The 14843-nt window shown below is 38.5% G+C and overlaps 2 protein-coding genes and 1 pseudogene across 2 annotated transcripts; 2 read left to right on the plus strand and 1 right to left on the minus strand.

Moving 5' to 3' along the window:
• Positions 1-3094, minus strand: LOC113672058 (uncharacterized). Its single transcript, XM_027188333.2, has 2 exons — positions 2363-3094; positions 1-2089 (listed from the first exon to the last, which is right to left on the minus strand). The coding sequence occupies exons 1-2, from the start codon at positions 2691-2693 to the stop codon at positions 519-521; spliced, it is 1902 nt and encodes a 633-aa protein (XP_027044134.2). The 5' UTR covers positions 2694-3094; the 3' UTR covers positions 1-518.
• On the plus strand, positions 3087-4756 carry LOC113684126 (adenosine receptor A1-like). Its single transcript, XM_027201463.2, has one exon. It carries the CDS (start codon positions 3150-3152, stop codon positions 3951-3953), a length of 804 nt encoding a protein of 267 aa, XP_027057264.2. The 5' UTR covers positions 3087-3149; the 3' UTR covers positions 3954-4756.
• A 7566-nt stretch (positions 4757-12322) lies between these two features.
• LOC113684125 (adenosine receptor A2a-like) lies at positions 12323-13433 on the plus strand (annotated as a pseudogene).
• The last annotated feature ends 1410 nt before the right edge of the window (positions 13434-14843 follow it).

Raw genomic sequence — 14843 nt, forward strand, 5'->3', positions numbered from 1 at the left:
TTTTTTCAATTATTTCTGCACACAGTTTATTTGTAACCTGATACCAGCAAAATATTGTTACCCCATACTGTGCACAACCCACATGTACTCTAGAAAAGAAATCTTGATATGGAATGCAGCTAGCTCTGATTTGTTTTTATAACTATATAGTATATAGGCTAATCATGGGGATGAGCATAGAGTTTTAAAAAATATAAAAAACTTTGGTTCCAGCCTCCAGTTAAAGTAAAGCAAAATTTTTGGGGTGAATTTCCACCACAATTTTCTTTGTAACTTTTGACAAAGTAAAGCTACAGAAAAACCCTTTGCTCATTCCCAGACACTCTTTGAAAGCAATAAACATTGAAAATTTCAAGTCAATTGGTTAAATCCTCTATGAGATATGTTTTCTAGAATGCGCAAAATGCACATTTTGAGAAAAGTGCGATTAAAGTTAAAAAGCTAAAACGAAGATTGTCTGCACAAATTTGCATGGCTATGAACTATCCAATATCATAGCAAATGTTTCTTTCAGTCACTTAGAAGCCTCCAGGTTCATAGGTATCACCATCAGCCTCCCGTAGGGCATCTTCTCTGCGTGTGCGCCTCATTTGCTCTCCTTGCCGGCGCTTCTTTTCTTTAGCAGAGGTCTGAAGGTCCGATTTTCTCAACCGCCTCTTGTCCTTTTCTTCTGAGGCCTTCTGAGTGTACTCCCCTGCTGGAATTACCAGTCTCTGCATTATTCTTGCTCTGCTGGCAGCTCCACTATGAAAATGGCACACAGTAGAAGCAACTGCACATCTAATCACCTTGGCACCATGATGCTTGTGTTTTGGGCAGCGTGCCCACACCAGTCCGTTGATGCATTCATTGCGATTTTGGGTGGCGCCACGCACACACCTTTGGAGCAGCTTAGTTTCACTAAGTGTGATGAATGTTGGCTTCAGCAGTTCAAAGAACACTTCAGGCAAACAGTCACCTGCTTCATAAGTATTTGTTCCAGTAGCACAATCTTGTTGCCATTTACACCAGGAATCCTCACCAACAGGGCAGAAGCGATGTTGTTTAGCAGCATCTTGTGACTGGACACTGTGATGGAGGATGGCAATGATATTTTTCTTCATGGTGTAAACAACAACATCAACCTCTCTTTCTGTTAGGTTTGCTTTAGTTAGGGTGTTTTGTCTAATGGCTAGACCATAGTACTTCTGAAGGCGTTTAATGCGGCTCTCAGTCAGTCGGCCCCGTCCTCCAATGGGTTTGCCATCTGCAAGTTTACCTTTGGTTCTTGCTTTAAGATTAAGTAGGTGCTTGCCCATGCGTTTTTGCACGTGCCCAACACAATCCAGTTTTTCCACCTTGCAGTCATCGCCATATATATTCTCCACAGTATTGAATGCCTTACTGTCTCCGTCAGAAACCATCCATTTATACCTTATTTTATGCAGTTCCACAGATCTACTCCAAACAACTATGGCACCCTCAGCTTCCATTGCAGGTGAGCTTCCATTAAAATTAATGTCACACTCATTGGAAGCAAGATGCTCAATCTGCCATGCTTCGAACTCCCCGTCAGTTTGACACTGAGACCTTTTCATGGTACATTTCCGGCATTCTTTTGAAAGGACATGATAGTCAAGAACCTCTCCAGTGTCTACAGATATAACAAAAACAACTCCAGTCAGAGAGGTAAACCCCCTTTTCGCCCATGTACCATCAAACGAAACGGCTGCATCGACTACATCATCATTGACTTCATCTCCACTTTCCTTCAGGATGTACTCGCGAACTCTTATCCCTGCCTGTGTCATTTCATCTTTGGCTTCAGCTTCTAAAGCCTCAAGTATTGTGTCTACTTGTCTGTAATAAGCAGGTAGTGATAGACATGGCATGTTCATGATGCTGCAAAAGGTTACTAGCCCTTCATAGCCACCTCCTGTCTCCAGAGAATGATAGACTGCACGACGATTTACGTCAAAAGATTGCCCTTTCTTTGTTATTGTATCTGATGTTTTCAATGGTGTAGCTTCAAGGCAGGAGCTACACTCCACAGAGAGGTCTGCCATTAGCCCATTTCTCCCAGAAGAATTCTCCTTCAGAGTTAAACTCCCTAGAACATAATAACAGTATACACTAAAGTTATTTTGTGCATTCTCATACATGTATATGAGTCACAAAATTTATTCACCACATACCACACAACAGACAGTTACAACTGTAATTTTTAATAAATGAAAACAATAAAGATAGTACTGAAGAGAAGTAAAAAAACATTCTTAGAGAAAAAAATGGAAACTGCACACTGTTACTAGCATATGCTACGAGACATGAACAGTAAAGAAAAGGTTAAAAGTAAAACAGATGTTCACTTATGTTTTCTCACCTTCCTCGCACACATGTGCTTCAGACAACGTGGCATATAATTTCTTGAGGTCTACAAGTCTGTATCCCTCTCCCTGAAAATCATTTACATCAGAAATCTTTGATGAACTATCTGGTGAATCTTCTGGTCTCATTTTGAGTCTCGAAGCACTGATGGAAGCACTTTCGGCATCTGACAGAGCCTCATCACACGAGGAACTCGATGCTGAGTTTGTGACTTCTCTATCCGCACGCGGCATTTTCTTCGCTTTCCTTGCGTATCTCTGCACTCCAGTAAAATGCTTTCCTTTCCGCTTTCTTCTATATACAGTATTCTTCTTCCCTCCTGGCATTTTAGACAAAAACTTCGCTGATATAAAACTCGAATCTCGCTCTCACAGTATCTCCACAGTTGAAAACACGCCAGCTTTCAATCCCACGCCACCTCCGACTAGCTATACTTCATGTAAGGGGTCATATAGCTTCCTCTTGAAAATACTGAGGAAATTCTAGGAATTGGATGGACTTTCGGGCTTCAAATTGGAGCAAGACTGAAAGATGCTACGTTGCGTTGCCATGGTAACCAAAAATATTTTTTTACTAGCTTGCAGAAAACTTATCGTAGGCAACAAAATAAAGCAAATTAGTCTTAAAAACTCATGTCATGGCTTTCTTCTATGCCTGAAGTTTCAGATTTCTCCAAAAACAAAAATTGCATTTTGTAGTCAAATTTTAGGTTAAGTCCCACCTTAAGTTCCATGCAAAAATTTATATTTGTGTTCACATGCAAAGATCTATGAGCCTGCTTGATGGATTTCTCCTCTGATTGGAACATTTTCTGGACTGTTACATTTACATTGATCGCTACAGTAGTAACCGCGGGTAACCTCTTAACCATTTCAGTATTCCTAAGACGGAAACTTCTAAACCGCGCTCGTTACCTTTTATTAAGCCTAGCCATCGCGGACACATGCGTGGGAGCGGTATCCGCTCCTCTGTACATTGCTGTTGGTATCCATCCACAAGAGGAATTGCTGGTACTCCTGTTTCAATGCGTAGATATGTTTACAGGAATGGTGTCTATTTTCACCCTTGCTAGCATTTCAGTAGAAAGACTCCACGCCGTGTTATGGCCCTTTCGCCACTGTTTGTTGACATCACGTTTCTACATTTGCGTTGTTGGAATACCATGGGTATTTGGTTTGATAGGAGTTTCATCTCGACTTCTCTATCACTTCCGGGTTATATCCTCCTCGGAATTTCTAATTCTGACGAACACATTTCTCCTGACTCCCCTTTTGATAACAACCACCGCTTACGTTTTATTATGGAGAAAACTGCCTAATCGACCTCAGAACGAATACCAGGCCGACAATCATGACAAGAAATTGGCGAAAACATTGTTCATTTTAACAGCAGCTTCCCTCATAACCTGGAGTCCACACCAAGTCTTGATCATTGTATCGGCATTTTGCAAGTCTTGCAGATCTTGGCCCTACAAAGTGGTTCACATCGTTAAGATATTACAGTTTATTAACTCATTTACAAATGTTATCATCTACTCCTTGAGGATTTCAGAATATAGACAGGTAGTTCTTCCTTGCACCCTCTAAGCCGAGGAAATCGATGCCTTATTCGTGAATAAAGCAGCGATTGATCTCAGACAGGAGATAACGAGCGAGGATGGTCGATGAGCGTCTAAAGAATACTAAATTGAAAGAATAGTACATTTGTTACGCTTGAAAAAGTTGTGGTGTAAGAATTAAGACTCGGTTGATTGTTTCAGCTTAAATTTCAGAAGAGAATATGTATTTGAAGGAAGAATAATGATGGTGAACTACAAACATTGAAGGGGACTTATAAAAGGGTTTTCCGAAAACATTTTGTAGACAACAGATGTTAAGAGCGAATTTTTTTTATCACCGCGTGGGAGGTGGCACATGATCGGAAAAATCACTATCCTCATATTTCGCTCAGAGATACCTTAGGGTAAGTCTATAAACGTGGTATAATTTTTTTGTTCAGAGCTGTTTTTATTTTCTAGAAAATCACCAAACACTACATCGAGCCCCAACCGCCATAAAATGACCGAAATGAAGTCGACGAGTAGGGCAACAAAACCTTTATTCCTCAAAAGCGCAAAAGAAAGCAGGTCTTTCTGAATTTTACCTATTTGTACACGAGGTATTAAAAAATGATTTGAATCTAATAACGGGCTTGTTGACATAACTATGAATTATTGGCGAATATTTGAAAATAGCCAAAATTTGATTGATTAAAAATTACATTTTGGAGCAGTTTTTCAATAAAAATTTTTCCTACCTGGTATAACTCGGAATCACTTGAGATGAGCATTTTTACAAAGTGGAAAGAATGTTCTTTCCATGGATATAAAAATTAATTTGGGGCTCTTAATTACTGCGAAGAAGGAGCTCGGTCTATTTCGTGCAAATCGCAATGCCGCCATGTAAACAACCGCAGATAATCCAATTAGGCTTTTTATTATCGAAGCCATAATTCCAACAAAATCTTATCGCTTTGACCTATACTAGATTGTAAACTGGATTTCTTAGGCTCACCTGGCGAAAAACACCTTTCTAAGATTGGTTCCTTGCCTCAATCTTGTTATAAAGAGACTTGACAACAGCTTCGATAGTACAGCACTACAGGCGGTGTATACCAAATCACAGTGAAAACATCTCACGAAGGTTCCTGCCGGAAACGTCGCATTGCTGGACAGTTATAACCATATTTCAGCTTGGAACACTCACATTTTACAAGTCTTCCTTTCACAATAAGAATGGAAGTTTGTTTTTTTATAGAACGAGCCAGAGCATCCTGACAGATGAAATGAATCATTGACGTTCGTTTTTTGCGATAGTGTCACGCAATAACATGTCACTCGAAAGGAGGCTCGGTTACCAATACGCTCTTATTTTCTTTCCTTCTTATCCCCTATTTTTTATTTCCGGGAAAAAGTTTTAAATCCAGAATTTAAAATTACCGTTGTTTGCATTTTTTAAGCGCGATACCACTCATGCGTCACCCTAGACTGCTAAATGAATTAGGTATATGTTACTACAGCATAGAGGAAATTTCACTGCATTAATTTTTAACGACGTAAAAAAATGTGTTATCCTATTTTGTAAATTGTGACGGCTTCCAGGGTAGACAGGTGCAGGAGTGGAAAAATTAAATTGGGAGTAGCTTTCTAAATAATAATAATGCGCTAAAAAAATAAATCAGATTAGGCACGGTTTCTAACCATATAATGAGCGTCGCGCCATAAATTTTCCAAAGCAAACTAAAATGGTGTTTTCGTTTGGCCGCCGATTTTTTTAAGAGGTGAGCGTACCAAATGGAAATCAATTGCTCCTTTCAAAGATTAGTTGGGAGATGCTGCTCCCAAGATAAGCGAAGTCGAGTTGCAGGAAAAGCTTCTCTTATAGTCCCTCTGCGCTTATGTGAGAAAAACATCTCTGCGCACAAACAGGCTGTGGGCGTGAATGATGTTGAATCAGAAGTCGATCTCATTTTAGCACGGGCATCGATATTCACTTTGCCTTCCAATATTTCGGTTTCTCGATATCTCCGTTCATCGTAAGCAGCCTTACGTGAGCAAGATCGAAGCCCTTTGTTTTAGCTGTACCTGTCAGCAGTGACGAACTTCATGTAGCTTGAATATTGGTTTCATTGACCAGGAAAACACCTAAAGTATATGACACTGTATTCTTTTCCTTTCTTTCTTTCTTTCTTTCTTTTTTTTTTTTTTGCTTTATAAAACCCATTCAGTTAGCTGGTATGGAGGAACTTCCTGATTTCTTGAATCTCCGAGGGTACGCCGCCTCTGTCTTGTCGAGAATTCGGGATCTCAAAGAATGGCCGATTAATTGATTAAGGGACGGAAACAACTTTTTCCGAGTTCGAGTTGAGAAAACTGTCAAGTTTCTAGCGATGGCCATTATCATCGTAGCAATCAAGGTACAAAATCGAAAGGTTTAAATTGATGAGCACGCTATCGTAAGGAAAATTAAAAAAAAAACAACAACAACAACAAAAACAAAAAACAGAGATTGTGTAAGTCCAAAGCTTTAAAAAATGTAATTGTAATGACCTACAGTCAGGCGATATCAAATAACAAGTAATGTCTCACTCGAAGATTTACGTTTTTAGTGAAGTTTAACGTTCAAAGTGCTTAGATAAAGCATGAAATTGTTAGTCTGTTGTTCTGTTTACATAGTCGGTAGAATTTTTCCTGTGTCATTAGAAAAGAACGCCTCACCGTGGAACCTGTCTGGCTGCCACTGAAGGTCATGGTAGACCTTATCGATCCACTAGGGACACGTAGGTGATGTATATAATCACGGAGCACTAGACAATTAACTTCCAGTTGTTTTAGTTAACTGGGAAGTTCGTCATTTGAGAGGTTACGCATGACGTTTGTTTTTCCCGCGAACGTCAAAAATTCAATTTCTGTCGTCTGTCTCTAGGCGTGTGTACACGGAATTAAGTAGGTTTGTGTTTGTCGTGAATGTGTTATTTTATTTTACTTTTTGTGCAGGATTCTTTTAAGAATTCCATAAATAGGTAACAAAATGAAAGGCAAGCTTGCGTTTGCCGTTTGCCGTTAAACGTCATGCTTAGAGTGCCTATTGATAAATAGAATCTTTGCAAGCGCGAAGTCGTGGAAATAAAGTCGATAACAACGCATGTATAGTCAGTACCAGGGGGTGACTAAATTTACGAAAACGTCAAATAGTAGTTTTTCAGAATAGCACTGATTCAAAACACTCAAAAGAGATCTACAGCGTTTTTTAAGTGAATTCGCGCAGGTTTTTTTAAAACATAACACTGACTAAGAAATAAATATTAGTTGGCCCTGCACTCTGTACAGCGATGTCTGCAGACGAATGCCTGTCTGGGTGTCCTGTGCACGTTTAGCGTGATTGCGTGACAAACATGAGTGATGACACACGACTTCGTTGGTGAACATCATTGTGCCATTTGGTGAGCCAAACGTTTCTTAAATGAAACTGTAAGCAATCAAAGCATCTTGGTTTATCGTGCTAAAAAGACTTTTGTATATACTGGAGTTGTATGGAAGCAGAAATAAGTCAAGAGTTGCGATGGTTTGCGATGATTTATGAACAGCTCCGAGCCGGACGTTGTAAACACTTTTCAAGTGAACATGGCGATTTGAAACAAAAATAATGGAAACATCACTCCTTAATCACTGGTTTCAGAAGGTAAGGGTAACATATTGAGTTTCTGATAAAGCACAGCTCAAAGCGGTAAGATTTTGCAGAAATTATGGCTTCGATAATAAAAGAATAATTGGATTATCTGCGGTTGTTTACACGGCGGCGTTGCGATTTGCACGAAATAGATCGGGTTATTTCTTCGCAGTAATTAAGAGCCCCAAATTAATTTTTATATCCTTGAAAAGAACATCGTTTCCAATTTTCAGTAATGCTCATCTCAAGTGCTTCCGAGTTATACCGAGCAGGAAAAATTTTTATTGAAAAACTGCTCCAAAATGAAATTTTTAATCAATAAAATTTTGGCGATTTTCAAATATTCGCCAATAATTCATAGTTATGTCAATAATCCCGTTATTAGATTCAAATCATTTGTTAATACCTCGTATACAAATAGATAATATTCGGAAAGACTTGCTTTCTTTTGCGCTTTTGAAGAATAACGTTTTTGATGCCCTACTCGTCGGCTTCATTTCGGCCACTGTTATGGTGGTTGGGGCTCGATATAGTGTTTGGTGATTTTCTAGAAAATAAAAACAGTTCTGAACAAAAAAATTATACCACGTTTATAGACTTACCCTAAGGTATCTTTGAGCGAAGTATGAAGGTAGGGCTTTTTCTAGGCATGTGCCACATTTTTTTGATTTCACGCGGTCTCCAGAAAAATTCTCTCTTAATATTTCTATAAACAAAGAAATGTTTTGGTCATGTTTCGCATTACTAAGAGCCGCTCTCGCTAAGAGCGGTCTTCTAGACTTCTGTCATAAAAATAGTTTTTCATTTTTGCCCACGAAAAGGGGTTAGGACACATGTTTCAAAAATAGTTTAGTTGTTCTCCGATTCTCTGTTTTTTTTGCGTTTCCACATGTACAAGCTAAAAATCATTTTCGGCTAGACCGCCCGTGTGGACAGCGATCGAAAGTGTAAACTTTACATTTTTTTCTACAGGTTTTCATAACAAGTGGATGGAGAATAGATGCCGAGTTGCACTAAAACGTTGTGTAAAAGTGATCGGTCGTAACGCTTGCGCGCTTGCGTGGTTACAAAGTAAACAAAGGTGATCGATAATTTTCGTTGAAATATCAGGTCATGAACTACACACAGTGTGAAGAAGACCAAAATTAAAGAGTAAAATTTGGTACTCGGGTCACTACAGACACATCGCGTTGCTTAAAAGGCCACATAAACAAGTTAAAATATACGTTACCGTTTTATTCACAAAACAACACGCGTAAACTCTGAAAGAATTCTTGCAGTTTCTCCCAAGATTAGCACACGGAACGCAGTGAATTAGCCCTCCTTTCTACGAATTTGTTTTCATCATTAATGATTTTACGCTGTTATGGCGACAAACTCAACATTTCCCTGCGATCATCAAACTCAACCGGACAAACCCAGCTAGATGTATTGCGTAACGTAATTATGCTATTTTTCCCATGTTATACACCAAAATTGGTCAATGTAACGAATTATAATCGAAAGTAAAAATGAACTGAAGAATTTTGCATTTTACTGAGAATTTTATCTTTTGAAATGTTTACATGATTTGTGAAAAGCAAAGATTGTAGTGGCTGCGAGTATTTCAGCCCTGATTTCTGTCGTAGAATGCCAGGACGACGTATCGAGTCATTTGAAGTACTACCATCTATCCAGCGAAATCCTGAAGTTCAAGTTTATTTTGTTTCGTTCCGATCATTTGAGCCTCGAAACTCGGCATCTATTCTCCATTCAGTTGTTATAAAAACCTAAAATCCACAACGTAGAAGATAAACAAACGAAGTTTGAACGGTCAAAAGGAGATCTCCAATTTTCAGAGTTATGCAAATGATCCTTGACACAGCGTAATTTAGCAAACACGTGGATTTGCGTTGTTTTTAACTCGTGGATACGCGATAGCGTTGAAACGAGTTGTTGTGGGCACTTTTGGATATGCAAATTAGCGTGAACTCTTCATAATTGGTCGTAATTAGTCGGCTCCAAACTCGAGATCTATCCTTCCGAAGAAGTCCTAAGCCCTGGCGCTATTGTGATTGCATCGATCGTTGGGATGTTTATTGTCTTTCCACGGCTGTTTCGACATTTCCTAAATTTAAATGGACTTCGAATGTTGCATATTAGTGTTATGATCAACTTAAAGGCCAAATTTGAAGGGTCTTTTAATCGTCCATGCGCTGAACATAACGAGGAGCAGCGAGAATCACGAAGAGTTTGTGAGTAACAGAGCAAGCTGTCGACATGGAAATTTCCACGGAAACATGTACCCATAACATTGAAGAAATGTGATTTCACAGCATTATTTCTTTCGTTTCAGAGTTTTTTCCCCGACGTTTCGGCAGCTACGCCAATTTCGGTCTTCTCGTTATGGTCATTTCATCTTGTTACTTTGCTATGCAAACGTGACTGTTTTGATGGTAAGAATGAAATATGATCGGTTTCTACAGGTCGTTTCCGTGCACGTGACCATAATCTGGCTGGTGTTGTTTTGATCACTTGACGATCTTTTTCGCTTAAAACACACGACGACTTCCTATTTCAAGGAATGCTTTTCCAATTAATTTCTATCGCATCCGTGTAAAAAAATACAAGCATATCAGTGTATTGAAAAACAAAAGGGAAATTCAAAAGTACGGCTAACACAACATAGGCCAAAATACGGCAGAGGTTCTGAGGAGCCGGCTGTACATACCCAGCAGAAAATGACCCATATACTCCACCTGGGGGGTTTCCATCACATACTCAAGTACTATAATTTCTTTAATTTACTTGCAATGGTTCTACTTTCTTTCGTAACACCTTAGTTTACTGTCAAAAAATTTTACGGGTATGTATCTCGTTAATTCTTTGTCTACGATTTGGCCAGGGGGCCCTGTAATCAGGATGTTGGTGGATGAAAGTTAGAGATATACCTGCGGGTTTGAGGCAATCGGTGACCTCATTGGTGGTTAAACTATGCACTGATATGCTTTTTCAGCCCGATTAACGCCTGCATTTTAATAATTCTTTCAATTCAAAGCCATCGAATTGTTGTTGTCTTTGCTACTTCTCAACTTTTGGCATTTTAGTTCATTCTTTTTGTGTTTTCTCCTCCTATTCTTTACCAGTAGTTTGCTTCGCTTAAAGTTAACAATAGTATAAGGAACTGTATGGGGAAACAAAACGCTTTGAATGTCACCATCCTTTACTCGAATTGAAACTGTGATAATTATATATTGCGTTAACAAATAGCGCTCGATCAGTTTCTTTTTTAATTGAAGGATACCCGCTACGAGAACAACTTTATTGTCAATGTATGGAACTCCGCATATTTGCCGATAATTGGACCTCGCAAATTTAAAATATTTGATCGGCGAAGTATTTTATGGTAGTCAAAATAACGCAATATTAGGTTTGCACAATGTTTTTTCTTTAAGCTTTCTTAAACGAAAGTTTTCTTTTGCTCTTATTACTATCAAAAAAACTGCTCTTTCACTTCCGCTTTATATCCCCGTTGGTCTTCTTAATGATGATAAACACATTATCCTCATCCCCCTTCTAATAACAATCATCACTTATGTCCTCATATGGAGAAAACAACATGACACTTCCGATCGAAGAACAGGAAGACAATCCGAACAAGATATTAGTAAAGTCACTGTTTATAATAACGGGAACGTTCCTTCCAACTTGGGGTCCTCATCAGGCTATAAAAATTATAATTTCATTCTGCGGGATTTGATCTTGGCCCTACCTAGTATTTTATATCATGAAGATGATGCAGTTCATTAACTCTTTAATGAATGTCGTTGTCTATTCCTTACGGATTCCGGAATACAGAGAGGCACTTTTTTTTCTTAATTCTTATAAGCCGGTCTCCAGAGAGAGAGCTTGTTTGAAGCCAAGAGTGGGTATTAATAAAATCAAAAATACATCTAAATGTCATTAATCTAATTGAAAATTGTACTCTCAGTTAAGGTAACAGGTTGTTCTTCATAATCATTAATGATGAATTCGTCACTGCATGTTTTGGAGATTCTCAATTAAGACTGAAGTGGCTCTTTTATAAATCAGATAAATTAAAAATGAAGTTTCGAATTTTCGGTACCTTTTTGCCTCATCTCGCACTATCCTATCCTATTCCTATCCCGACCCATTTAAAAATTTTTCTTAAGCAATTTTATTGAAATGGTGCGCTGCATTTTATTTTTAATTGGTGATAAACGCGAGAGAAAGAGAAAATTTTTTATATATTCACTCATTTGAACGAAGTCAATAGGTCGAAGTGAAAAGCTGCGAAGCCATGCCAAGATAGCTGGTAATTTAGTAGTAACAACTGAGTTGAAAACGTAAATTGGCCACTGTAAAGAGAAAAAAAGCTGAAGTTTCGAGCGTTAGCCCTTCGTCAAATCGCTCTGACGAAGGGCTAACGCTCGAAACGTCAGCTTTTTTACTCTTTACGGTGGCCAATTTACGTTTTCAACTCAGTTGTTAACACTAAATTACCTGCTACACTCTCCCACCGACACAGCACCACAGTTTCTTTAGAAACTTACCCCTTTTATTCCGTGCAAAGATAGCCTATTTTAAGCAAATGACTCAACTTTAATGACAGAAATCCAATAATTTTCTTGCAAAGCAAACTTTTCTATTTATATTTTTATCAAAATAATATAACCGTCCGACTGCATTATAATTTTCTTTAGCTGTCCAATTAATTTTTTTCAATTTTTTCAATTTTTAAATTAGACATGAAAATAGTGTTTTCGTTCAAATATATTTCTGTAGCTGTTGTTAGGTTCGAGGGCCAATAGTTTCCCAGACAAAAATACTCTTAAGTGATACTCTAGTTAAGTAAAGGCGATATTTTTATTTACTGGTTCAAAATTCCCTCATTATTGATTTAATACTAAATGTAAACCTTTCAAGGGAATCCGAGGAACTCTGGTGAAAACATGGACTTCAATACTTGGAACGTGTTCTGAAGCCTTTCATTCGGTTTACTGGCCTCTTTCATCTTTACTGGAAACTTGCTGACCATCGTCATATTTTCCACGCGCAGACTTCGCAACCGTCCACACTTCTTTTTGATGAGCTTGGCTACAGCAGATTTGCTGGTCGGACTATTATCCATTCCAGTTTACATAACGTTTCACGTCCACTACACCACAAGATTCTTTATTGTTGTGTTTGACTGTATCGACATGTTTTCTGGGCTCGCATCGATCTTCACCGTCATCTTAATCTTTCTGAAAAGAGTAATGCCATAAGTTGGCCGCTACGTCACCGGTCGCTAAGTAACAGGATCTATGTTGCTGGCATTGCTTTACCGTGGATTTTAGCTGCAATGGTTACGTCGACAAGACTCTTGTTACACTTTTCTATTATAACCCGGTGTCATTTTGTCATCCTTATAATAATTTCTTTGAGCAGTCCGCTTACTATAACGATTTGCTGTTATCGCTCCATCTGGAAAAATATTAAATCTCGACTACCAAATCCACATAGAACCGGAAGTGACGAGAAGCTAATCAAGACTTTAATGAAGCTGACAGTGTGTTTCCTGGTCACGTGGCTGCCTTTTGAAGTTTTGATTGTTTTTCTTAACTTGTGCGTTTCTTGTCTATGGTAGCTGTGTACATCATCAAGTTTCTACATTACAGCAATGCAGTCGTTAACTTTATTGTCTATCCTTTAAGGATAAATGAGTTTAAAGAGACGCTTGTAAATCTCTTTCCGTGGAAGAGAGGAGAGCAAATGTCGCAGTTTAGTAGTGGCATCACTGTGCTTTCAATGGCAACCTTAACAGGTACTTTTCATTCCTTAAGTTTCGACCCGACAGAAGAGACTTGGCAACTGTAATTGAAATCCTCGGCACTATTTCCCTAAGAGAAAAAAAAACGGAGAGCAAAGAATACAGGAAAATTTAACCAAACAACTCTTATTTATTTCTTAGCATCCTTTAACTATTCTTCGTTTTAATTACCTACAGACAACTTTCCATTATGATTTGGGGCTCTGGTTCAACAACGAGACCTTTGACATTGAGGGAGACTGGGTTCAAATGCGAAGAGAGCAAGGCACTGACTTATTTCCGAACGCCCTCCACTACGTTCATTTTTGTATTAAAAGAGCATGTACGGAAAATAAAAATCACATTGTCATCCACGAGACCGCTAGCTCGCTATTCTAATTGATCGTTGACGGAGCTCACCGCACCATATCGTGAGGCCGGGCACCTGGAAAAAGCTAATTTGTTAGAGGGTGTCCTTACATATCAATTGCAATGAATAGGGATTCAGTGTTGTGACAGAGGAAAAGGGCTAAGGTTTGTATTTTGATTAAAAAAAGACAAAAATTATGAAAGTTGCGACTCAACAATAGACGAGAGGGTATCCAAATGATAAAGAAAAAGGACACTTGTGGAGGTGAAACTTCTGCCTCCTTATGTCTTTACGTACGTATGGGTATATATATATATGTGTATGTGTGTTTATTTATGTAGAGACGTAATTTATAGAGGCCAGACAGCCAGCTAAATAGTGAAAAACGTGCGGCTTTCGCTTTGGATTTATAAGAAAACTGCATTGTGGTAAAGGGTTACATACCTGTCCGATAGGATGCTATTGTTTGGTTTCATATGACATTTCAATTCGGAAGTTCTTCTTTTATTTTGATGGGTTGTTTTTCTCTGGTAGGATCATGAGATGGTTCAACATTGCTCGGTACTTACGCTTGGAAATGACCATCCCATGTAGAAAGATCAACGTCATACGTTAACTTATGTTAAATCTGAAGTAATATCCATTATGTTGATTTGCTTATCCTTGGTTCAATTCAAACAAAAAGAATAAGTTGCTATGGCACTTAAAAAGGGATTATTGCTGATCGTGCGCCGAAAAAATGATCCGTGTAATTACAGATTATGTACAGTTACCTTAGTGCACAATCACTGATACGGCTGGCAAACGATATATGGACTAAATCGGTCCAATACAGCACAGCAAATGTGAGGATTCCTGAGTAATACACCCACTTAAATGGACAACTGAAATTGTGAAGGGCAGTCATGTTGTAAAAGTCCCAGTTAGAAGCAGCTGCGTATTGGATAACTTCACCCTCCTTCTAGCTTTAGCATAATTTTTAATTTTTATTTTTATATGCAGTAAGAAGTATATGATAAAAACATGAATCTGTCACCAGAGAGTCTCTTTGAGTCCGCTAAAGAAAGTTCACCATCCTCCAATATCATCCTATTAGACTGTTTTCATA

The sequence above is a fragment of the Pocillopora damicornis genome, chromosome 3, assembly GCF_964200805.1.
Source record: "Pocillopora damicornis chromosome 3, jaPocDami1.2, whole genome shotgun sequence".
Lineage (NCBI taxonomy): Eukaryota > Metazoa > Cnidaria > Anthozoa > Scleractinia > Pocilloporidae > Pocillopora > Pocillopora damicornis.